This window comes from Mirounga leonina, unplaced genomic scaffold (genome assembly GCF_011800145.1).
Source record: "Mirounga leonina isolate KUSES-001 unplaced genomic scaffold, KU_Mleo_1.0 Mir_104, whole genome shotgun sequence".
In the NCBI taxonomy this organism is placed as follows: Eukaryota; Metazoa; Chordata; class Mammalia; order Carnivora; family Phocidae; genus Mirounga; species Mirounga leonina.
In genome coordinates, this window is record NW_023270231.1 from 13,790,797 (window position 1) to 13,817,568 (window position 26,772).

The following is a 26,772-nucleotide window of genomic DNA, read 5'->3' on the forward strand; positions in this document are numbered from 1 at the left end:
TCCCCACCAGTGAACCCACTGTACAGACCCTATTTTGTTTGCTTGGCAAAGAGGGTTTTTAAATAGTGACTTTTTGCTGGGCATGTGGTCCCCAGTTCACTGATGGACCCCATCAGCCTCCATCACTCCCTATATCTTCAGGGGCAGCCCAATTCACCCATTTATATTACCTGTCTGGCTCAGGTAGGTGATTTGATGTGATCCTAGACTTTATCATGACTAAATGCTTTCCCACTAGTGTAACCAAGTCTCATGAACCAGTCCTTGCTCCAGTGGCGAGCACACAGTGCCTTACCCAATGCAACTTCTCAAACAGTGGGCGGATTTGAATGTACTAATGTGATCGTGTCTCTTACACACAGCTCCTGAGACCACATGAGGAGAGAGAAGAGAAGGGACAAGAATAAAGAATTACTCACCCAACCATCTCTCTGGGATACTTGATGCTACAGGTCTACTGAACCACACCCCAAATGCTCAGGACAAATTGGTGGAGATGGCTATAGGGGAGCCAAATCTTGGCTCCAACAAAACTGAGAACAGCTGACACTCCTGAATACTCTGGTCCCTGAGGGCCTGGGCTGAGTGCACACTGGTAACCACCAGCCCTTTCCCCTTTTTCTTCTTGTCATGCTTAATTACACCAGGATTGTGCTGAGTCAAGCAACCTGCTAGGATGGGGGCCCAGGCATGACCTTTCCCATTGCTCTCAGCCAGTACATGGGTCTCAAGTAGCCGTGTGCATTTCCAGCAAGAAACCCAAGAATAAACACAGCCCTGATGCATGATGCCAAATACTAAGTCCCACACCTCAGCCCCTGGGAGGATGGCCCCTTTTGAACTGAGGGTGAACAAAAGGGCCTTGCAAAAGCCACACCACCTGCATTCAGCCTTGAAACAGAGCCTTCTCAGCCGTGGAATGTGGCAACCAGCGGTCAGCTGAAGGCAGCCAGAGGAGACAGAGGCAGGCCTGCTCAATGCTCTCAAGTACCCTCTGGCTTTGCCAAGTTTTTACCTAAGGCGTGACTTCTAATTCTGCACCCTTATGCTCATTCTGTGCCACTCAAGGGGTGCAGAGTTCTGCACTTCTCTACACATGTGTGCACCCATAATCATATACGTGCACAGCCCTCTACAAATGCTCAAGAGAAATTTATGCAGCAAAATGCTCTAGATCAGTGTTCCCATTCTTGGCTGCACATTAGAATCACCCAGGGAGCTATAAAAAACTTGCTTCCCAGGCCACACTGAGAACAATGAAATTAGAATCTCTAGGGGTAGATATCAGGCATCAGTATTATTTTAAAGTCCCCCAGGTGATTCCAATGTGTAGCTAGGATTAAGAATCATTGCTACCGGTGAACTGAAAACCCTGGAAAATTCCATCCACCAAACTATGCCTTGAGGATGAGCTCCCAAGCTGGAACTGGCCTCAAGATATCAGGGAAACCTGAGTTTTCTGGCTACAAAGCCACAAAGACTGATGATATTCATTCAATGGACACTACTGAGCTCCAACTATATACTGGGTCCTCTTCTGGGTATCTACAGATTGTCTCAAGAGCTATACTCCCAGAGTTCAAGTGGTTTACAAATTGGGTCTTAGTGAGGTTGGTCTCTGAATCAACCAACCAACAAGCTAACATTTATTTAACACCCAGTGTGTTCAAGGCTGACTCTGCAAAAGGTCCTAAGAAGTGTAAGGTGAAATTCCTGACCCCCAAGAGTTTAAATCCTAAATGGCAAAGCCTAAGAATTTGTACATTGAAAAATAAAAAGACAACATGATATACAAAGGAGAAAGGAATATGCGATCAAACAATTCAAAATGACAGGGGCGCCTAGGTGGCTCAGTAGGTTACGCATCCGCCTTCGGCTCAGGTCATGATCCCAGAGTCCTGGGATCAAGCCCTATGTCAGGCTCCCAGCTCAGTGGGGAGTCTGCCTCTCCTTCTCCTTCTGCCCCTCCCCCCATGCTTGCTCGCTTTCTCTCTCTCTCTGGCTCTCTCAAATAAATAAATAAAATCTTTAAAAAAATAATTCAAAATGACAAATACATATCAAACAACTACTTTGTGCCAGGCACTGTGTAATGTTAGAAGAACAACAAAGATAGTATCCCTGTCCTCGAAATGCTTGGCCTAGAAGTGGTTCCCAAAGTGGGGTCCCCCAGCCAGGAGCATCAGCATCCTCTGGGAACTTATTAGAAATGCCCATTCTTCAGCCTCATCCCAACTGAATCAGAACCTTGGGAGGTGAGGCCCATCAATGTGTGTTTAAACAAGCCCTCCAGGTGATTCTGATGCCTCCTCAAGTTTAGGAACCACTAGTTTAGAGGACTAGTTAATGCTACAGGCATTGAGAAAGGGAAGCCAGTTCCTTGGGTCAAGAGTTGATGAAAGGATTTGACTCCTAGCTCTGACATACTTCTTGGAACCTTAAGCAACTACTCAACCACCTTATAGTTTCTGTTTTGTCAACTGTAAAGTACTAATAAGTGGTAAGTGGTAATGACATCTATGATGTAGAGATATATTAGGAGAACCTAGGATAATGTGTAAAAGTCACCAGAACAGTGCCTGGGGCCTAGTAAGTACTCAATAAATGATCTCCAGCACTAATAGTCATGGTCCAAGGGAGCTGTTGAGCAAATGAATGTTGACAGAATGAATGAAAGAATGAAAAAATTAATGCATGATTGATGGGGACTTGGATTTGGCAAGCCTGGAAAAGCAACAACGAATGGGTACTTCATTCAATGGGCAAATGAGGTGATTTTCAAGATAAGACATGGGCTTCTAAGACTGAGCAGTCAAAACACATGACAGATGAGAGTGGCATCTTCTTGGCTCAGCTTGCAAAGCAATCCCAAGGAGGATTTTCCTGCTCACAGCAGCCAGTGTGTTGCCTATGTACCTGGGCTCTGAAGTCAAACTGTCTGGGCTCAAGTACTTGCTAGTTGAGTGGTCTTGGATGAGTCGTTTAACCTCATTAAGCCTCAGTTTTATCTTCTGAAAAATGGGTATAATAATAGTACCAACATTATAGAGTTGTGAGAATTGAACATGATAACTTGCATAAAACAATTAGCTTGCTGCTTTAAATATAATGAGTGATCTCTACATGTTAGCTCTTTGCATCATGGCATGCAACTGGGTGCTACTGTGACCTCTGCTATATTATGGCTGACTTGGATTTTCAAGCAGACCAGCATCGGTACACTCTAGCGCCAGATCCAAACAACACATGGCTGCTTGGTATCTTCATAATAGCTCCCAAGTACTGGGTGGCTGCTTACTTGCAGGTTGCGTGCAGGGGCTGCTCATGTCCAGGTGCTGTACATGTGAACCCTGAGACGTAGGTATCCTTGTGCCCATTTTACAGATGAGGAAACTAAAGTTTAGTGACTCATCAAAGTTATGCAACTATCAAGTGTCAAAGCCTGGATTCATATTTAGCCCTAGTTCCAAACCCCATGGTCTTGCTACTATCATGAAATCAGCTCCAGACTTCCTCCAGAGGCTGCCTAAGGACTTTTCCCCAAAAAGGGTCTACCCAGCAGCAGTGTCAGAGGACCAGGCTCTTTCATGGTGTTGCTGTGTCCCACAACACATGAGAAGGGGATACAGCTTACAACTCTGAGTCTGAAAGAAGGAAGTCATAGATGGGCTGGGTACAGGATGGTGGACACTGCAGATCAGGTTCTTAGATTCCAAGACTGCTCCCTGCTTGCTAATAATGATTCAATGTGTATACCGCATGTCTGTGTGTATACATCGATCAAGAGGGAAAGGGTGTTGGGGGGTGGGGAGGCAATGACTCTCCTTCCCAATCCAAGAATGGTTATCTCAGCCTCTGTTCACAGAATAAGCACAATGAAATGTAACACAAGACTCGCATCAGCTTTTAGAAACCAGTTTCTTCTTCTAAAAGAAGCATTTGGCCCATGAAACAACACAGAAAGATGAATGCCTCTTCTCTCCTCCCAGTCTATCTCCTTAAATGCCAAATTGTGGTCTTTCTTCTTCCCCCTAGATAGCAGCTGTGACTCCACTGACAGCCAAGGAGATGTGGAGACCCACAATGCCTCTTCCTGAGGATTTGAACTCTGTCATGAATAAATGGAGAGAAGTACGGCTGGCCTCCTGCCTGCCCTTGAGAGCTTCTAAAGATTCCTGGAGTCTATTACCAACGTGGACTCCATCCTTCCACGCCCTTTGGTTCCACTGGTCCAGAAAGCTGTCTGAATGCTCTCAACCAGAACAAAGAGGACACAGCCCTTTGGAATTCTGAGTTTTTATAACAATTACTAACAATCCACTCTCCTTCAAATCTTATATTTACCTGCAATGGGCCATGTTACCTCTGACTGACCCCACCTGCCAAAAATATTACTGCGTTTTCGTATTTATTGTCTTTGTGTTTCACAGTTGCCATGGTAGTAAAATTTACACTCAACAGCCTCACTGCCATTTTCAACTACAAATGGAATTAGTCTGCTCCCAGTTTGGTTCAGCAAAAAAAAGGAATATGCATCCACTCTATACCAGGCCCTGTGCTAGGTATAAGGTCTGGGTGCTGAGATGAGTGAGAAAGAGATTTCTGTAAGATTTTGCTCTTTTACAAAAAAGACTTTTTGCTTCTCTTGTGATGAGATTCTTTTTATTATATTGTAGCAAAATATATATAGCATAAAATTTATAATTTTAACTATTTTTTAATTTAAATTCAATTAGCCAAGGTATAACTACATCATCAGTTTTTGATATAATGTTCAGTGATTCATTAGTTGAATATAATACCCAGTGCTCATCATATCATGGGGCCTCATTAATTCCGATCACCCAGTTACCCCACCACGCCACCCACCTCCCTTTCCTCAACCCTCAGTTTGTTTACTGGAGTCAAGAGTTTCTCATGGTTTGGCTCCCTCTCTGATTTCTTCCCATTCAGTTTTCCTTCCCTTCTCCTGTGGTCCTCTGTGCTATTTCTTATGTTCCACATACGAGTGAAACCATATGATAATTGTCTTTCTCTGATTGACTTATTTCACTTAGCATAGTATCCTCTAGTTCCAACCATGTCAATGTAAATGGTAGATATTCATCCTTTCTAATTTTAACTATTTTCAAGTACATAGTTCATTGGTATTAAGTACATTCACAATATTGTACAACCATAACCACTATCTATTTCTGGATCTTTTTCATCACCCCAAACAGAAACTCTATACCCACTAAGCATTAACTTCCTATTTCCCACCCCATCCCACTCCCAGACCCTGGTAACCTCTAATCTATTTTCTGTCTCTATGAACTTGCCTATTCTGGATATTTCATGTAAGTGACATCATGCAATATTGGTCCTTTTGTGTCTAGCTTATTTTGCTTAACATAATATTTTCAAGGTTCATCCTTGTTGTAACATGTGTCAGAATTCTCCATTCCTTTTGAAGGCTGAATAACATTCCACTGTATGCATATATTATGTTTGCTTATTCATTCACCTGTTGATGGACACCTTAGTTTTTTCTACCTTTCGGCTACTGTGAATAATGCTGCAGTGAGTAGTGGCATAAATATTTGTCTGAGTCCCCCCCCTTTCAATTCTTTTCAGTGTAAACTTAGTGGAATTGCAGGATCGTATAGTAATTCTGTGTTTAACTTTTTGAGGGACTGCCACACTGCTTTTCACAGAAATGATTTTACATTGTATTTTAATTTTTCGACATTCTCGCCAACACTTGTCATTTGCTGGGTTTTTGGGTCTTTTGTTGTTCTGATTATAACCATCATAGTAAGTGTGGTGTGGTTGTTTTCTGAAAGAGCAAGGTGAAGAGGTAAGAAATGGCTTGGTCACCAGAGTATCACAGGTGCATGTGGGTGCACTGAGTACAGCTTTGCCAAATGAATGAATGGGCTCTCCTGTTTACAGTACTGTATCACTCCTTTAGACCTGACATCCCATACAACTCCTTCCTGATTCTCCTGCTGACAGGATTTGAAACTTGCACAAGGAAGCACCACTCCGCAAAAGAGACCCAGGCAGCAACTGAGATCAAAGTATCTCAGGGCTTTAATTCAGGACCATCTGCACCATCTTTCTCCATTTGTTTTCACATCTAGGAATCAGTAAAACTTACTGCTTTAGAATCAAGGAAGCCCACTTGGTAGAAGCTCAAAAATAAAGAAGACTATAAGCTATAGAGTATGGTGGTTAAGAAACCAAAGCTATGGGTCAAACAGACAGGCGTGAATTTCAGCTCTACTGTTTGTCACACGTGTGACTATGGGCAAACTATAAATCCTTTCTGTGCCTCAATTTGGCCCTAATCCTAGTCTTGTGAGGATTAAATGAAACAACAAGAAGCACTTAGCACAGTGCCTGACACAATGTGATGTTACTCTAGTATTAGTGCACAGACCCAAACTACTTCCCCGCCTCCACGTCAGCTACTTTCTCTAGTCTCCAAGAGCCCTGGGAAAGCAGAAGGGCTCTGGGATGAGGGCAGACTCAACAGTCTCCTAATGATCTTCCAGGCTGACTGGAAGGACTCAGAACACCCATCCAGATGCACAGCTGGGATTTGAGATGAGGACTCAGTCTTAATTCTTCATTTTGGAAAGTGTTTGGGGAGAAAGTGGGGCCATCACCATGTGGCTCTCCTGCAAAGACACAAAGCTCACACCCCAAGAGGTCAGAAGGAACTTTCATAAAACCTACAGATGAAACTTAAGTTGAGTAGAGTTTCCAAAGAGAAGACTGACTGACAAAAATTCAGTAAGAACAGCAGGGGGCTTTACCATGTGGACCCAAGGGAAAACACAGAAGAAACGAGCCATGAGGCTAGGCAGGGTGGTATTTCATGCTGGCAGCACCATAATTCTTAAGTGAGTGGAAGGCAACACATTCAGCTTGGCCTGACAGGAAGCTTTATGTTAAACTGAAGCATATTAAAAATATCAAAGTCCATGGAATGAAAAATAGCTCCTGAGCCTAATACTTGGCCTATAACTTAAGAGTTTTATTGGACATGGACACCCTCAAGCCAAAAGCCAAACCACTGGGGGTGAAAGAAGGACTATTCCATAGCAGGACCCTGCAGGTGTGTGAGGAGCCATGGCTGTAACTGGAAAAAAAAAACAACGGACCCTATTTCTTGAGCACTGTGCTAGGTGCTTTCCACACATGGTCTGACTGATGCGCTATAGCAACACCGTGTGTTTGGGATATTAGCCCCATTTTTTGGAGGTAGAAACTGAGGTTCAAAGTTAAGAACTTGCTGAAGGTGAGAGAAAGAAAAATTTCTGTGACTTATATATCATTTATTAGGATGAACTCTACAAAATTACTACTATTCAATTTTTTCTATTATCAAGAATGGCAAGTCCATAGGGTTCCACCTAATATAGCACATTATCTATTACTTATCTATTAATTATTTTATGTACAATAAATTGTATCACATATAAATGCCCTATTATATTGATTGTACAATGTCACCTTTACATTTTATAATATATATATGAGGCAGAATGCTTAGTGGTTAAGGTGGATTCTTGACTCAGGCTGCATGGGAAACTTGACTCTGTCACTTACCAGCTATGGAACATTGAATAGATAAGGTATCCTCTTAGTGCCTTTGTTCTTCATCTATAAAATGAGCTAATAATAGTACCAACCTCATAGAACTGTTGTAAAAAAGTAAGAAAACATAGCAATGTGCTAGAACAGTGCCTGGCACATATTACTTTAAGCAGTCATTGTGCATGCTTTTGTTCACTAATTCTTTGCAACAAGCCTTGGCAATGGTTAATGCCACCTTGGTTTCACAGTGGGAAGCCCAAGACTCAGAGATCTGCCCAGGATTATACATCAGGTGTTTCTGAGTCTCAAGCCTTGCTGTTCCTTAGAAGCTGCCAGCTTCCTCTGGTGGTCTCTCTGGGCTCTCACTGCCATTTGGTGAAATAAGAGGTTGAGCCAACTGATTCTGTGGTTCCTTCCAGCATCCTTGTGAAAGAGGGCTGTATCAAAGGAGCAACAGGAGCAGCAGAAATACAGGATCAAATGTGTTCGGTTCCACTGAACACAGTATCCTTAGCCCTGTGGCCAAAGCATTCTGTATTTAGAGTTCCAATTTTTTTTTCTTTTTCAGCTATTTCTTTCCAGAGTCCTCAGTACATTTCCTAATTAATCACTCCCACTTAATTTCCTAAGGCAATCACAGCCTCCCCGTAGGCAAGCAGCCTCATCTTAGGCAGAAGCACACATACCAGGTGGCCCCTCAGCTATGTGGGAGCGTGTGGAGCAGCCCCTGGACACAGACCAAAGAGTGGCACAGACACGGGGGAAACGTAGCTGGGGAGCTACACTCAGGGGACACTGTTCCTATGCTGGTGACATGCGGTTTCCTGGTGAGCAAAAAGGACAGTGAGATTCGGTTCTCCAAGGAAACCCTAAGATGTAGATCTGGCTGGAGCATCCCAGGATGCAGGCAGACTCTACCAACAGCTACTCTGTGATGGCAGAAAAGGCTATGCTGGCGAGGTAGGAGGCTCAGATTTCTCTCCCTAGCTTATTTGCTGTGTGAATTTGGACAAGAGCTTTCCTTTTGTTGAGCTTCAGTTTTCCCAGCTTTAAAATGGGAACAGTAATATATACAACACAGTGTAGATGTAAGGAAGGAAGCCACAAATACAAGAACCTAGAGAAACCAGGCAGATGATTTCAAGGAGGGAAGTTGGGCTAAGCCAAAGGAAAATAACATGTGCCAAATGGCATCTAACGTACAGTTGGAGTTACAACAAAGAATGGTGGGGAGTGTGGTGCAATGGAGACATGCCTCATGAAAAAGCCAGCCAATTACCGCCATTGAGCCAAGCTGACCCCCCCTGTTGCCACGTATACCAATTTCTAAAAAAGAAGCTAGAGGTAGATCTTTCTATGAATTCACCCAATCTTAAAATGTTGGCAAGAAACTGACACTAAAAAGACCAATTATATGAGCCAATGCCACGTGAGCCAAGTACAACACACTGGAAAGCTTGATTTGGCCTACTGGCCACTGTTGGTGAACTCTGTCAATGTAACTATTAATTGAGACAATGTAATATATAAAGCACTTAGCCATGTGCATAACACATAATAAACACTCAATAAATGGTAGCCAGTGGTTATTATTATTACTATTAACTTTTCTGTAACTCAGAACGCCCATCTGTAACAATGGATGTACGGATTCCTGATAGCTGTCTGGCTCACTGGCATTTGAGAAAATCTGTGAGGGCACTACAGAGATTAACCACTGTGCATTCACAACATTTATGCTGCTTTGTTAATTTAAACCCACTTCACTGTGACTGGGCTAGAGGAGTGGTTCTCAACCAGAAAGGGTTTTGTCCCCCAAGGGACATTTGGCAATGTCTGGAGACATCTTTTGGTTGTCAGACTAGGGAGGGGCTGAGACTGGAGTCTAGTGGGTAGAGGTCAGGGATGCTGCTAAATATCTAAAGATGAACAGGACAATTCCCCACAACCAAAAAATGCCGAGCCTCAAATATCAATAGTACTTAGGTAGACAAACCCTGGGCTAAGATGAAGGTTTCCCTTTGCACCCTCTCTATAGAAAGCACTTTATAAAGATAGAGGTTTGGATAGGTTCCTACATGGTAAGATATGGGAGAGGCTGTGGGGTAGAAGGAGAAGGGAGATGGCAGATGGGAGAAATAAGATCTATAATTATCTTCTCTAAGAGGCTCAAGGCCCTGCTTTCACTCTGCTTCCTATAGAATCTTTTCATCAGTGTCTTAACAACTGTCACATCAACATATTTCCTTGAAAAATTCTGTTGAAGCTGCACCCATTGGAAAATGGGCTCTGGGGAAACTGAGGACTTGAGAAATGAACTGCCTGAGCCAAGGTCACTCAGCAAGTTGCAAGACAGATCTAGCAGATCTCTTGGGTCCTGGTCCAGATCCCTCAGGAAGACATCACTCTATTTTGTTGTTGCCATGGTAATTATAAATCAATTTCATCTCTCATTAAAGCAGTTACTCCACAGAATGCTTTCACAAAGCATTGTTGAACTTGTCCTAGCTATTTCATGGATGTGATGGTAATCACATTTTTGTATATTCTATAATTCTGGCTACATCTATCATTGGCCTTCACCTCAAATGGTATAAATGAGCAGGGTTATATTGCACCGTGCTTGTCATGCATGGCTCTGACTACTCCAAACAAAGAAAACTGTGCTAGAAGCAAAGGCAAGTGATTCTGGTTCACCTTAAAAAAGGAAAGGAAAGGAGAATGACTTTTATCAATCTCTCCATTACACTAAGGGTTTTACATAACTTATATCATTTAATCTTCTCTATAATTTGAAGACTTTCTTTAGGTCAATTTTCTCAAAAGCTGCTGCACATTAGAAATACCTGGGAGCTTTATAAAATCACAACACCCAGGAAAGCACCCCAAAATCATTCAACAGAATGTCTGGGGATGGAACCCAGGCATTGGTAATTTTAAAATCTCCCCAGGTGATTTTAAGGCACAGTCAAGTTTGGGAATCAAGGTTTTCAGGACTCATTCTCCTTATTTTGCAATGCTGCTGACATCCTAAGAGAAAAATGAACTTGCCTAAGGGTAGCCAGCTGGTGAATGGTAAAACTGTGATTCAAAGCCGGGTCTGCCTTTCTCCAAATGCCAGTCACAATCTTTTTCATTATGCCACTTTCTTCCCAGAAGTTTGTTGTCTGTGGCTTTCTCAGAGTTATCTGGTGGCAAGTTTATAAACTTGAGCAAAAGGGAATTCCCTAGAAGGCTATCAGGAATTTCTGGACTCAAAGGGATTCTTAAGAACAGGTCTGGGGAGAAGGAAATCAGGCACTTCTGGTCGTTGCATAAGTGCTTAGCTGAAATGGCAAGCCATCATGTCCAATCTCTTTGTCCCTTTGGTCAAGATTCCATTTCCAGGGAGGAAACACCCGATGGACCTGACTTTGGGGCATGAGCTCATCTACTGACCAGGGTAGGGCAAGGCCCCTGATGACAAACCCGCCCAACTGTATCCTGTGGGTGCAGATGATACTTGGCTAGGAAGGAAGACTAAATCCTCAGCAGCCAAACACAGCACGTCTATCACGATGGAGGAAGTGCAAGACTTGGAAAAGCGGGAAGACCTAAGTCTCACAGGTGCACTATGATCCTCAAGTAGAACTTAGCAGAAGACCAGGAGCCCATGAAATAGTCATTCAGAAGAAATACACCACCTGGGGAGGTGGCCATGCTTGGCCTCAAAATCATTTGCAAAATATTGTGAGCTTGTGTATTTTTCTAAAGGACAAGGACAATTTATTTTATCAGCTTATCTAGACTTGTTTAAAAAAAAGGCTAAGGTTGGGGCTCTTGGGAGATCTTCAGGAAGAAAGGGAGGAGCTCCTGGTCAATGGCTCCTAACACAGCCTCAGCCCCCAGGAACTACCTGGAAAAAATGAAACTGGGTGTCCTGGTTGGCACCAGACAAAACTGGTACAGTTTAACATATTTGAACTAGGAAAACAACGCTTTTTTAAAAGACCACAACAAAAACGACACAAAGAGCTTGCATGTTGCCTGTAGTTACATGGCAGTAGAGGAGAAGATAGACCCAAAGAGGAAAGGACACACGTGGATGTCTGAGCAAAATGGTTGTAACTCAAGGAAGCCAGGGGGTGTTCTGGGGTCAATAGGGACAATTAAAACTCAACTTCACCTGTCTTCAAAAAGAACCCTGTCCCAAGCAGCTGGCCTGCACCCGTGAGCTCCTTGCCAAAGGGCCAGTTCTCCATCCATCAATAGATCTTCCCAGATCTAGGCATCCACAGATCCCCAGCATGCATGGACTTGTGAAATGAGTCTATTATGAATTATGAGCATTAAATAAATAATTGTTCAATGTATCAATTCACGGATGAGTCAATATACGAAAAAAGAATAGCAATTTTAACTGTGGCTGTTCAACGTACAGGTGCTAGGCATTAAGTCCCTACTATGTGTTAGGGACTGAGCTAGAAGCCTTACACAATGTATTAATCATCCTTACAATAAACCTAAAATGTATATACTATTATATCCATTTTACCCATCAAAGAGATGAAAGGACTTCTCTGTAGTCACAGAGTAAGTGATGGGATTTGAAACCTGTCTGTCACCTTGAGCATCTGTGGGCTTGCCACAGTATCACAATGCTTCACGATGTCCACTAGCATCAACTGTGTGTTGGCCATTCTGCATATATTATCCCTAATTCTTCCAACAATCCTTGAGGTAGGTATTAGTGTCTCCATGGTGTGAGGGTGGGGGGTTGGGGGAGAAAGTTGAGTCTAGAAAGACGACTAATTTTCCAAAGTGCTCATTTTTGAACACAGATTTTTGAATCCAACTCTCTTTGGTTCAGGTTCCACTAAACCTCCTGCCTACTCAAATCAATTTACTTTTTAAAAATGTGTTGACTTAGTCTTATGTTCACAAGCCTTGTACTAAGCCCCTGTAGAGAAATGTATAGCTTCTGCCCTCAAGAAGCTTTTTATCAGTTAAGAGATCAGTTACACAGTATAGAAAACAACAGAATTATATGGCTGTAGAGGCTTTAAAACACGGCCGTAATGGCTGCAAATTCTTTGGGACTTCTTTTGAGAGGTGATCCTCACCCTTGAATCTGGGCTAACTTGTGCTGCTTAGAACAATAAAATACAACAGAAGGGACACTTTGCTACTTCTAAGCCTAGTTCCTAAAATGTCATGCAACCTGTTGTTTAGTGGCACATTGTTTTTGGAGCTCTGAGCTTCCATGTAAGAAGTTAGAAAACTTTAAGGCCACGTGCTGCAAGCAAGCTCAGGCCACATAAAGAGGTCACGTGTAGGGGCTCTGGTCAACAATCCCAGCCAAGGCCAGCCTTCAAGTCAACCCAGCCTATTTGCCAGATGTGTGAGTGAACAGCCTGCAGATGATTCTAGCACCCAGCCATTCAAGCCCTCCCCCAGTCATTCCCACACTGTATAGCTGATGCCTCAGACGTTAAGAAGCAGAGACAAGCCATCCCATCTGAGCTATGTCCCAAATCCTGACTCAAAGAAGCATAGGGCAACAAGCAATGAAATGGGTGTTGCTTTACAACCCTAAGTTTTGGGGTGGTTTGTTAAGCAGCAATAAGTAATCAGGAGAATGGCTTTTTGAGTGGTTATTTAGGGTTAGGCACTGTCTTCTAAGCTTGACATATGTTACCTCATTTGAACCTGCCAGCAACCCAATGAAGCAGCTTACTATTAAAGAACATGCCCAAGATTATCTAGTTAGCTATGGCATTCGAGCCCAGGTCACGACAACTCCAGTATTAAGAACTCTACACCACTCTGCTATAGAGGAAAGGAAATTATGTCTGCACGTGAAGTCTACAAGCCCAAAGCCAATCAGTTTTAAGAAACACCAACTGCTATTTTTGAAACTAAACATCTTTTTCTTTCTTAATTTCAGAAGGCTAACTGTGGAGCTGAGCTAATTATTTGAGCCTTAATCAAGGACCAGCCACTCCCTGAAGCAGCTGTCCTGGCCATTCTATTGCCTCTAGAAAGTCCCTTGGGTTGGTTGGATATTGGCTCAGGTCTAAACCTCAATTCCCAGCCCCCAGAAGTGAGGATGTATAGGGCTGAAAGGATCCTTGGAGATCATCCAGCCTATTCCCTTCATCCCCTTTAAAGATGAGGAAACTGAGGCCCAGAAAGGTCAAGTGACTTGTCCGAGGTCACACGGTGTGTCAGAGGTATAGCCAGGTCTCCAAGTTCCCATGCAAGCATTCTTTCCACTACACCATGCTGCAGTTGCTAAAAATTCCCCAGAGCTGCCTCCCTCAGCTCTCCTCTTGACAAAGCTGTTTTCCCCCACACACAACTACACACAGTCACATTTGGCAAGAGGTGCTATCATCCCCGCTCTGCTCGTGAAATGCTGTTTTGCAATGGGGCCTCTTTGTTCGTTAGCAACACAGACAAAGAAAACTGTAGTGCAGTCTTCTCAGAAGGAGATGTTTCTTGTTTTAAAGACGGGAAGAGAGCTTCCTGGCTGAATATGGCTTGAATCAGCATGCAGCTCCAGTTGGGAAAGAACACAGAGGAAATGTAGGTCTTTGCAAAATTTCTAGAACATACAAGGTGGGCACATGGCAAGAGGAAGCTTATGGGAAATGTTTCAGAAAGTATTAAAATCTACGCCTAAACAGAGTAAACAGAGCAGATTGGTTACCATCTTGTGGTATGAAGTAATTAGAAGGGGGGCCACTAGACTCATTAAAAACTCCCATGAAGTAATTGGCCTTCCCATTTTGGATTCCTGCTCCAGACCTGGTTCCCAGCATTCCTTCCCTTGCAGTTTTCCTATCTGAGGTCTTCCCTTTCTAGACTCTAAACAAGCTACCTAGGTGCTTAGGGTCTCGAGGATATAACCTGCTATCCCAAGTCACCCATTTTGTACTTCTCCCCTCTGGCTCCACATTATTCCTTGTTTTTTGTTCTGTTTTGTTTTTGTTTTTTGTACTAGATTTGGTTCCTCTTCTGTCTCCCTAGCTTCCCAGATTGGCAGAGACTTCCTAAGGCTGAGAGATCTTTACTCAGGACCAATGCTGTGAGCAAGGCTGAAATGAGAGGAGGGAAACTTCTCAGGAGGGCAGCTCTCACCACAAAGCTGAGGTCGCCTCCTATGACTTCTCTAAGACACTTATCTGTGCAGGTGGGTTGGATCAGTGGGGAAGGGGTAGACCAGATGATCTCCAGAGATACCTCAAAAGCCTAAATATCTCTTGGTTAGGGAAAGAAATGGGGGGGGGGGGGGGGACAGAACTGAGTTCCATGGCAGAAATCCAGGACTTTTCAGCTGGCAGCAGATGGAAAGAAAACTGCCAGCTTCTAGTAGGAGGAGATGGGGTGCACACATTTCTTAGGGCTATTGCAAGCCACAGGTCTTCCATTGCAAAGGTTCAGGTGAATGCTGCCTGAGAACCACCCTCCTGTACACATACACATCACGAGGTCCCAGGCACAAGATGGGATCTCCAACAAGAAATTGGGCCAAATCAAAGTTCTCGGACCCTTCCCCTCAAAGCTGAGTCTTGCACATAGCCCACCCCACTCGCAGGCAAACACCTGCACAAAGAGCACATTTCAGTGCAAAGCCCCCTGGTTCATTTTCCCCTGGGAAAATCCCTACCTGCTTGTTAAACCCAAGAGAGAAGAAAGGGAATTAACAGTGTCCAGTGGTCCAGTTACAGCCGCAAGCGCCTGGGAGGGGAAGCTGGCTGCCCAGAGGAGGCCCTGTATCTCCTCATGGCCTGAAATGCTGCTGCGCTCTGTGTCAGTGTTTATGAAATGCTTCTCAAATAAGGTCAGTGTTCTACACAGAGTTGGGGCTCTAATAAAATGCAGAACTTGTGCTGTTTGCCAGCTAGCTGCAGAGGCATACTTGAATGCTTTCTTGGATACAATTGTTCTCAGATTAATATTTTCCCCATGAGTTTTTTTAATTCTACTTGTACTATTTTTTTTTACGACATGTGAGTTTTTCTGCATATTTGTATCCACCAAAAGGAATGAGTGGGACTTGCTTTCATCAGTGGTTCCTGAGGGCTTGGTGTCGCCTCCCTTATTATTCTAGCATTTCCCGCCCCATCCCATCCTCTCTGAACCTAGCATGGTGGCCTTTGCCTTGTCAGTCATTTGGTGGGAAGCAACAGCCCAGACTGCATTCCATATTATTTTGAGCTATTCTAGTTATGAGGACATTTTGCTTGCTTTATTCATCATTGTTCCTGGCACATAGTAGGCACTCAATAAAGAGCTCCTTTAAACATCTCCATCCTTCATACAGCCCCCTATGTGGTTCTACTTTCTAGGAAACTGCCATTTCTTAATTACTCAGTTAGGCAAAAAGTCCTCTAAACTTCCCCTGGTTGGGTGGCTGACTTGGCTGGTGAGGCACTTTATTTGCATTTGTAAAAGATGCACCTTAAGAAGTGAAAAGGAAAACCTAGCAAGAGTCTGAAGGCATGGGTGACTTTGAACTCACTGAGTTTCCTCTTCTGAAAATGCACCCTGATCATCTTTCAGATACAGGATTTAGTGGTTAAAATCAGATATTGTGGGTGGACTCATTAAAGTATTCACAGAGCACCAAATTTAGGAGGCATCTGCAGACATTTGATCTCCTATAAAACTTGCATCAGCCCCATGGGAGAAGGGTTAGTCCTACCATTCTAAAGGTTACAGATGAGAAAACTGAGACTCAGAAGATACTTGTACAAGGTCCCACAGTTAAAAGAAAAAGGGGGGTGGTGGTGATGGAAACCAGGATTTGGCCTCGGTCTTTTTACTCATTTAAGGTTACATCAAATTGTTCTCCCCATTGGTTTCTCATTAATATCAGTTAGAAACCCCATATATATCACATGCCCTCCTTCATGCCCATTACCCAGGAGCATTGGGTGGTATGTGCAACTGATGAATTATTGAACACTACACCTGAAACTAATGATGTACTGTATGTTGGCTAATTGAATTTAAATTAAAAAAAGAAAAAAAAAAACCCCATATATAAAACACTTATCTACTTACATTCTAGAGCTGGGCAGAGATGGAGAGGAGAATAAAGAATATCAGCAAAGTGCTAGATAGGCCAGAAACTTCTGCACCACATTTCTGAACAGGACATCTCTTCAATGAAATCATCATTGTTGAGCTTTTCAATTGCAGAAAAATCTGCTCTATTCTCTGTTTGGGTTGCAGGGTACTCAGCAGCACGTTGTAAGTAACTTATCATGCACCAAGTCCAGCCCTGCAGCATCTCTGCACTTCACCCTGGGCATCATAAAAGGCTTCAGGTAGCCATGAAAAGGAAGTCTGAGGTTGTTTCCAGGACACAACCACAAGCTGGGAGTCTCCAGTCTCCAGTGAAGGTCCAGGTCACGAAGAACCTCCTGAAATCCAATTCCAGGACCCAAGGGTTAGGTGGTGAATGTCCGAATTCCGTGCTGAGGCTATGGAGAGCTACCTGGAGGGTAGGGGAGTGTGAGAAGGCAAGAAGCCAAGCTGGAAGTGTCAAGGCAGGGGCCAGGAGCAGCTCAAGTTCAAGGAGAGATGCACAAAATGCACAGGTCCATGGTTAAGCCCACATACCTCAGATTAGAAGAGGACCATGGACTCCACACCTTGTAGACCAGCCTGAGTCAGGGCATACACTAATTCTAGAGTCCAAGGGAGCAAGGAGTGGGTATGCCAGGTAGCAGACAGGAACTACAGGAACTAGGGAGGCCGAAAAACTCAAAGAGGGAGTCAAGGTGGGTGGTTAAATGTGCTGGCTGAATTTCAGGAACCACAATCCACACCACTGCCAAAGTGCTGAATGAAACAGGGATCAAGAATCCAGACTGGCATTTTGGACAAGAGGAGTCTAAGCCCACACAAGCAGTGATAAGGTTGTGAAAAGTGGAGTCATATTTACTCCAGCCGGGATGCATCTTATATATGTCCTGTTCTACCAGGACCCGGTGTCAGGGTCAGGGATCCCAGAGATCATGGCTGAGGGAAGTCAAGTGGTACATCTTAACTGGAAAGAAAGGCAATCCCTGCAAAAATGTCAGCAAATACTTGTGGGGGGAAAATACTGGTCAAGAAGCCTTGTCAGAATTCTTCTTAGAGGGTTTATCCCTTCAAATCCAAAATAAAAATATTAGCCACATAACCATGGTGATACTTTTCCTTGACCTCATGGATTCTTCTCTAAACACCCTTGTTAGATGAAACTTCTTCAAGTACAGTTTCTATTCATTTTAAATTGGGCTCAGGCTCTCTTTTGTTCAATGTAACCACGAACTTCTGCAGATCTGTACCACGTTTCCATTACTCCCTGTGGGAACCCTATTCATCCTTCAAGCTCTAGTCTGAACGCTGCCTGCTTCCCCAAACTGGACAGGATGGCTCTACCACCAACTATCCAGGACACAGCACTGGCCTTCCTCTCAGGATGCCTTGCATCAAACAGGTGCTCACTGTTTCAACTGGGACTCAGTTTTTTTTTTTTTTTCCCCTTCTTTCCTCCTTCTTATTTGAGAATCGGGTTTGGAAGACAAGAAGGGGGGCTGACTTGGAAGGCTTGTGGAGGAATGGCATGATCAGTGGGTGGGGCACAGGCCTGAGACCAGTCTGCCCAAATGAGCCCTGACTCTACTGCTCCAACCTGGGAAAGTTACTTCACCTCTCTTAGCTTTCTTATCTGTAAACTGAGGACAGCATGACTTTCTGCCTTGCATGATTGTTAAGTTAAGCGAGAGAACGTGTGTAAAGGAAGTGTGAGAGCAGTGCCAGGCACAATGAGGGGCTTAATGAACAGCAGCTGCTGTGGCGACAGTGACTGTTGTCGTCATTATCATTGTTGTTTGGAAATTTGGGGAGAGCCCGTGCACCTCCATGCTTCCTTCCCCATCACATCCATTCCCAGCCCTACTCAAGCAAATGTGCTCTGGGCCAATGGGCACCCAAGACGTTAAAGGAAATCACTTTGCAAGAGTGAGGCTTCTCAGAGGAGCTCTGCTGCTGCCAGAAGGGCCCAGAAGGCTACAATACTTTATAGGAGAGGACATGCACACGCACATACACACAGATATACACATCACAATATACACATCACGTCACATCCCATCCCGTGCTGGTGGGGCTCTGGCACCAGCCTAATAGGACAAGGATGAAGCTCAAGTCATAAAGGGAAGTGCAATGAGAAACCAAGACTTTAGAAAACATTCAACAAACAGAGGAATTAAGCATTAATAGGAAATCATTCCAGAGAAAATATGAACAACAGAACCCCAGGGAAAGAAGATGCTACAGGCCAACAAGACCTCAACATTTCTATCCATCCCAGCCAGAAAGAACTGGACAATATATTCATGTCATCCACACCCCAGCCATTGAAAGACTTTAAACAAGCAGAGAGGACTCTGCTGATTATATTGACAACCTGGATAAAGACCCATAGGGCAAGCTCAGGAACCCTGCAGAGGGAATGGGGGGAGGAGTGGTAACACGCTAGATGAGTGAATCAAAATAGAAAATGTTGCTGAAAAGCTGATGAAATTAAACTATAAAATTCAATTAGGATAATGCAAAGTGTTGCACTTAGACTCCAAAAAGTCAACTGCACAAATCTGGGATGGAGAAAATAGGATCAACAGCAGGGAGGGCTGGGAGACACTGGGGATGCAATGAACAGCCGGGTGGAAATGAGCCAACCCAGGGGTGTGGCTGTCAGAAGTGAAAATGCCCCTTCAGGATGTTGATAGAAGTCAAGATAGCAAGGGAGTGGAAGGATTCTAACTAAGACAAGCAAAGAAGACTGGAACCTATTTGGAGGAAGATAAGTAGGAATGGGAAGAGGGCCTGTCTCAGAGTCTAACACACACAGAATAGTTGAGGCAATTATAAAAATTTATGGAAGAAAGAAGAAGACTAAGATAAGTGGGTAGTGAGAAACACGACAGCAGTAACATTTTTGAAATCCTACCATTTGGAAGGATTATATTTGCTCTGTGTAACAATAGTCAGGGGGAGATAAGTTCAACCCCCAGGCAAAGAAAATTTTCTTGTTAAAACTGTTTTCTAAAATGGAATAAATTGCTTTAGAAAGAACTGAGTTCCTCCCCATTAGAAGTAATCCAGCAAAGGAGAATGGCCACTCTCTCCAAAATTATGTTGGTGGAAGATCAATCTGCACATGGTTAGAACCTGAACTAGAGGAACCCTTTCAACCCTGACAATCTATCTTGTTTCAATCAGGCTTTGTCTTAAGCTTGCTCTGGAAGGACGGCTATAGTCAGTAAGAATTATGAAGATAACCATACTAAGAATACTTATGGAGGATGCGCTGTGATCCAGGCAGTCCATGTGAGTAAATTCAATACTCCCAGCATCCTATGAAGGGGGTAGTTTTATTATTCCCACTTCACAAATGAGAACACTGAGGTAACCCAGCTGGTAAGCGGAGAAACCAGGAGCAGCCCCGTCTGGTTCTGATGTCTATGCCTTTACCCAAAGGTCATGACTTTTCCCACCTCCCTATCCACTCACAATTGAGGACGTTTAATTACACACTCCTGATGAATGTTTCCCAGGGAATGGTGTATCAAATATAGTGCTGGCCACAGAACTACAAAGACCACAGTGAGTGGGAAGGAAAGGACAGCCTTAGGCAGACCAGCAATAGCAGTACTTATAAAACATAATCCACGTCTTCCGAACAGAAAAGCAGAAGATTCCCATTATGAGCGCTTCCCACCTGGGCAAGGCTGATTTAAATTTAAGGCTGGAGAATGATAAATAATGGAGAGCTTTGAAAACTCAACACCGTGCACCCTAGCAGGGGACCCGTTGCATCTATCTTATCTGGAAGTAGTAATGGTCCAGCAAAGTTCTCTGGAAAAGCCTCCATGCCTCTTTTTTTCCTTTTCAGCTGTTCGAAAAAGGGTTAAGACCACCTTACATAATGAGGGTGGAGCATACTAGTAAATACAGCTGTTTCAAGTAAAAGCAGTAACAGAGGCAGACACGGGAAGTCAGGAAAAGGTATTTAGGGAAAGACAGAAGGAATGAGCATTGAAAAAAAAAAAGTCAGGGCCAAAAATTACCCCATGAAAATCCAACCCCCCAAAATAAATAAATAAAATGCATTCCTTATTTAAATATACCACAAAGCAGCACGCCCATGGAAAAGACATAAACCACTTCAACCGTAATCCCCTTTTTATGGAACGGAGGCCAACCTGGGCTTAGCTGGAGAGGAGAGGGAGGGGAGCAGGCACGAGCTGTGCTGAGCACAGCGTACGTGCAGGCGAGGCGCTTGCCTTGATGGGGCACATTTAGAGTGGGCATCTCAAACTTTCCAGCTGGATGGGGCCTGAGATGAAGAAATAGAAGAAATAGTCATGGTCACCACTATTAATAGTTGGTGGAGACCTAAGTGCCAGGTACTGTGTTAAGCACTTCCCGTTCTTTATTTTATCTGATTCTCCCCAAGAGGAACATTTATGACGCACACTTTACAGGTAAAGAGTAGTAGCTGGAGAATCAAAGTGCCGGGCACTCTGCTGAGTGCATTACATGGTTTGTCCGGGGCCACATTCACAGCATGCCCACAGGACCAGTGTGATTATCATCCCTGTATTACAGCTGTGGAAATACAGTATAAAGGGATTAAATGGACTACAGCCCAGAGGAGTGGAGTAATTCGCCCATGGTGCAACAGCAAATTTGTAACAGAGCCAGAATTCAAACCAGAGCCGTCTATCTGCAGAGCCCGCAGCCTGAACTAGTAGGCATGGGGTTCTGAAGCCTTGCCACAGCCCACCTAGTCCGTGCAAAAGATCCAATGGCTCTCAGATCTACCATTCTCACTTTCCAGGTAAGGAAGAACTCAGTGACAACAAACAGAACTGGAGAGAAACAAAATAACAATCAGAATGCAAAAAATGCAGAAATATACAAGACCCAGATGATGGGCAAAAGTGAAACTTAATAATGACCCTACAAATACATCAATTAATACAAGAAGAGCAGCAATCAAAAACCACAGAGAGCACAGGATGATGCTGATGAGTTCCTGATTAGAAAGGCCTACAGTTTAAGTGTGGGGGACTTCTAGCTCTTTTCATGGGCATGTGCACAGTAGGAGTTTTGCAAGGTTGCTAAGCAATGCTTGGCAACCAGACTCCAGAGTGGATCACTCATTAGGAGTCCTTAGTAACTCTAGTGAGGCAATAATTTTAGTTCATGAAAACCAAATTTTAGAAAACCTCAATAACTCACGTAATAGGTTACTAGTAAGTCGCCCTTGGCCATACATAAAAAATGCAAAACCATAATCCCCCATCTTTCACTTATAAGAACTAACAAAAAACTTGTATTTTTCAGACTTACTCATTTAGTCAACACATACTAGTTCAAAACCTACTATGTGCCAGGCACTGGGGGAGAGGACCATACAGGGAAAACTATCAGGACTACACTAGAATTCTGCTTTCAGGAAAAGGAGGCCCAGCAAGGCAAAGCAATCTATCCAGATGCACAGCACACTGGAGGCAGGTGAGCCTAACTGCTCATGTCCAACCCACAGGTTCCCCCGGAGAGCACTGCGCTTCTCTGAGAGGCCACATCACCATGGGTGGCTCGGAGAGGCCTCGCCATTCACCAAACTGCCCCTCATCTGCTGAGCTGGCTCCGAAGCTAGTAGTACCAGGATGCAGGGCTTGGCCGTGGAGCATCTTGGAAAGTCTCCCACTTGACCTGGAGACCTCTGCGGTCAAGTGAGGGAAAGCCTGTGACATGGTGTCGGTTTTTATTGGACCCAACCACCGGCGAAGCTTGCCATCATCTGGAGTGATGGAGAAAATTAAGTTACCACATTCTCACGTTTCAGCCTTTCGCCCGTTTTCCTTCGCAAACAGGAAATGTTTATTTAAATACAGCAGTCTCCAGCATGTTCCAGAGCCAAGTGAAAAACCAAAGATGTCCACTCTTGCCCCACTCCGCTGTTCAGGCCACCACCTCCCCGTGGGTGAGAAGTAGGCCTCTGCCTGCCTTTAGGCAGCGTGGGGAGAAGGGGCCCCTTGTGAGAGTTCGTTTTCATCTGTCCGCTCTTTTTCCAGGCTGAGATTGTGGTTGGAGAAGAATTACATCTGTGGGCTCCTTTTGTACTCAGAAGGGTAAATGCGACATCTGTTTACTCTGTGCTCCATGGTAAATGTTTTGTTTCAGGCACCACCATTCACTTCCTCTCCTCATGTCCTCTATCTTTGCTGCATGGATAATAAATTACACTGAATTCTCCCCTGCGTTTATTTAGCTTTCTTGTGGGTATCACCTCCTCATTGAGGGGAAAAAAGAAACTGTCAGTAGTTTATAAATGACAGAGAGTTTCTCTTTCTGTGTAATGTGCTGACATTATGGAGAAGAAGCTGGAACACAGACCCCCAACTCTGATATCAGCTTAATTATGAATAATATAACAAGCCCCATTCCAGGCCTAAAGCAAAGTCCAAATGGTGACCACATTATCCCCATGCAGATTTTCCTTAAAGAGTGCATGAGCAGATGAGGCCTCAGATGTCAAAAACCCCCAGAGAAACAATGACACACATACACACATACATACACACGCACATGCACGCACGTATGCGCGCACACATACTCCTACAGAAAAGCCTCTCTGGGAGATCAAGCAGCAGGAATGGAAAAGGGAGAAAATGCTTCTCCTTTGTTATAAAACACAACATAAACATTAGAGATCAGGAAACTGGATTTTAGGAAGGTCCCGAGCATGTGGTGCCAATGCCGACAGACCGTATACCCTGTGGAGAAACGAGTCCTGGGGAGTTTCAAAGCCTCACTAAAGGAAGTTTCCTTCTTCTATCCTCTGCTTCCATTCTTTAAGTCGAATTGTTGGTTTTCTTCTGTATATGCAATGATTTTATATACAGTTACTGGAATGCAGTAGAGGTTCAAGTAATGTTTGTTGAATGAATGAAGAAAGGAATGAATGAGAAATTCCTCCCTAAAAAAAAATCTATTCCATAGCTTAGAAATGCCAAACACCCCCCAAGAGTTTGCAGAACTCAAATGTTCCCTCTGAGTTGACTGACAGAGGATGAGAGGTGGTGAAGGACTGTTGGTGGGCTCCTCCTCACCCCTGCAGCACTCCTGACCAAGCTTTCTTCTAAAGGTTTTCCCCTCTCCCAGGGGAGGAAGAAGACCAGGATGAGGAGCCAGCCTTGGCAGCTGCGTCACCCCACGCACCCCAGCCAAAGGGGCACCAGTGACTGGAACCAAGGCAGATGAGACTCAGCTATTCCAAAGTACTTCCCACTCTGCCAATGCCTGCGAACGACCATGACAGCAGCAGGGCACTGTGGGAATGCCCAGGACTCAGTCTCCACCCAGTTTCTCCAGTTGTAGAGCAGATGGGTAGCTCCAAGCTGCCTGGGTCTCCTGGGGAAGGTGGGTGGGTGGCATATTGGCTGCAGTGCTGTGCCTGCAGCTTTTGAAGACTTCCTACATGCCAGCAGGAGAAGGGCCCACTCCCCTTGGTTTCCCAAACATGTACCATGATTTTGAGGATGGAGGAGAGGTAGTCTCAAGACTCCAACCAGCAGAGCTAATGTCATAGCAAGCTGAATGTTGGCAGGGTACACCCGAAGCAGTAGCAAGAGCAGCCTATTCCCAAGCCCAGCCAGAACCCTCCCAGGATCATCTATTTACAGATCTTGGCCCAAACGGACTCTTGTTCCAAAGATGGCTAGCAGAGTGGTAGATACCCAAAAATACCACTACAACAAAATTTTAACTGCTTTGTAAAATATAAGGTCTGAATTAAGTTGTGGACACCTGGATTGTGGCCTCTTTATTGCCACTAACTTGCTGCATTACCTTGGGCAAGTCTTTTCAAATGCCTGAGCCTCCTTTTCTACATGTTAATGAAGGTTCAGCTCCAATGCTCTAGAATTGCATGACCACACAGAATAATGAATGCACTTGAAAAAAAATGTTTTGAGCCACAGGAAACCTCCAGGAAAAAGGAAGGCAGTTCTATTGAGTCTCTGCCCAGGGACACATGGAGTTCGAGGAAGAGAAGTAGAGTGACAGGAGGTGATCAAGAGAAATAACACACTGTAGGACAATTCACTCAGTCTCATGCCACTATCTTCCAGCTTCAAGGCAAGAGGGCAGAATGGAAGACCCAGTGTACCCACCCCTAACATGCAAGGGCAAGGGAGACAGAGGGAGAGCAAGACACGAAGAAGTGGATTACACTAGAGCAAACCCTCACCCACTTCTGGGCTGTGTTCCCAGGCCGGTTCCAACCCCCTCCACTATTCTCCCTCTTTCCTTACTCCCCAACTGTGGGCTGGGAAGAGCCCACCCTCGGAGTCCAAGTTTTGAATTTGGTCCGAGGATCAAAATGATAAATGTTTCCAAAACGTTGACATATGAAAAGTAAATATTTGGTTGCACAATTGGGGTTAAAACGAGGGTCAATCTACCCCACTCTCCAAACGCCTCTCCTCTCGCTGCCAAACCCAGGATCCGAGGCTGAGTGCGGTTTGTAAGATTATAGCGCTCGGTCTCATTTAAAGGGCTGTCAGCATTTCCATTCTCCGGCCCGTTTGGGGAGGCATTTATAACCGAGCCATAAAAAATTCACCCCGGCTGCAACTTGGCATCTGCGAGGCTGCGCTCCAGGCAGGGCGGGTTTTGCAAGCACCCACTCCGAATTCGTTCGGTTCCTCAGAAGTTAGACCTTCACACACACTCTCAACTTCGCTCGCAAGGGCAGCCAGAAAGTAACTGGCCCTTTCTGATCTCCAAGCTGGTCACAGTCTCGGCCCTCTCGGGTCTCCGTTCCCTTACGCCCCACCACCTTTCAGCTTTCTCCTCCGCCCCCCTCTTAAATGTGCGCGGACCCCTTGCCCTTACCCTAAGACCTGACTGGCTGTGGTGTTCTTTCCTCCCCTCGCTTCCTGCCAGCCTTCTGCTGGAAGCTGTCACCGGGCCCTGCGTCTGGAGCCTTCACCCCTGGAAAAGCACTGCTCTTTGCCCATCGCAGTGGGCTTCAAGACCTCTCTCCCTAGACCTACCCAACGCCAGAGACCCCAACTCAGGGAAAGAAGGATCCGACCCGGGAGAGGGTGGCAGCGAGACTGCATCCAGTGCGGCCAGGGGGAAAGGAAAGATCTGGTGCCTGGGGGCCCCACTATGGACCCAGGGGGTGGCTCGGGTTGGGCGGGGCGGGCGTACTCACAGGCGCTCGGCGTTGCGGGGTATGCCCCGGGGAACAGCCCGGAGGCCCAGTCCGTGGCAGTCCACGCTGGCGGCGGAACAGGTACACTTGGTGGGGCAGGCGGCGGCTGGGGGCCCGCTCAAGACGCTCGCCAGCGCCAAGGCCAGCGCCAGGCGGGCGCGCACGGCGGCGCCGGCCCCGGTCCGCCCGGGGGCCATGGTGTGCAGGGGCCCGCGCCCAGAGGAGGCTGCCTCGGCGGGGCAAGACGCGCGGAGCCCGGGGAAGCGCGCGCGGAGCCCAAGCGGCCTGGGGAGCGGGCGGCGCAGTTGGCGCGGAGGAGGAGCGAGCTCGGCGCTCAGGCGCACGGGGCGCGGGCGGAGCGGGGTGCGCCGGGCGGCGGCGGCGGCAGCAGCGGCAGAAGCAGCAGCTCCATCCGCGGGGCTGCTTGTGCCCCGCTGTGCATCGCTCGGAGTGCCCAGGTACCGAGCGCCTCCTGGGCCCGCTGGCCCGCGGCCCGAGGCGTCAGCCGGGTCGGGGACCTGGGGGCGAGCGCAGTGGGCACGGCGCCTAAGGAGGTCCGACTTAGGGCTGAGCTCGGGAGCGCGGCGGCGGCGGCTGGGGCACGGGGCGGCCGGGTGAGCCGGCCGGCGCTCGCTCTCTCCATTCACTGAGCAGGGCAGACACCGGAGACGCGGGGCCCACCCCTCCCCCCTCCCCAAAAACGCCAGCTCCGCTTCCCATTGGCTGCGCTGCACGTCATGTCGACTAAGTTGGGAACTTTGCTGGAGCGACCGAGAGCCCGGAGGGGAGGAGGCAGGAGATGAGGGAGAGGGAAGGAAAGGGGCTCGGCCAGCAGGGCCCCAGAATTGAGACCCATTCCCTCTTACGGAGCCAAGGATTGATCAGGCTGGTGGCACTTTTTCTTTATT

At 45.6% G+C, this 26,772-nt stretch overlaps 1 protein-coding gene across 2 annotated transcripts in view; it reads right to left on the reverse strand.

Annotated features, from left to right (window-relative positions):
- The window catches only part of SLIT3 (slit guidance ligand 3), a 597,503-nt gene extending 571,005 nt beyond the window's left edge, over positions 1-26,498 (reverse strand). For both annotated transcript variants that reach the window (XM_035013944.1, XM_035013938.1), the window contains exon 1: positions 25,865-26,498. In XM_035013944.1, coding sequence (XP_034869835.1) covers positions 25,865-26,061 — 197 coding nt within the window. In that variant the 5' untranslated portion in view covers positions 26,062-26,498. The remainder of the gene's footprint in view (positions 1-25,864) is intronic.
- Between the last annotated feature and the right edge of the window lie 274 nt (positions 26,499-26,772).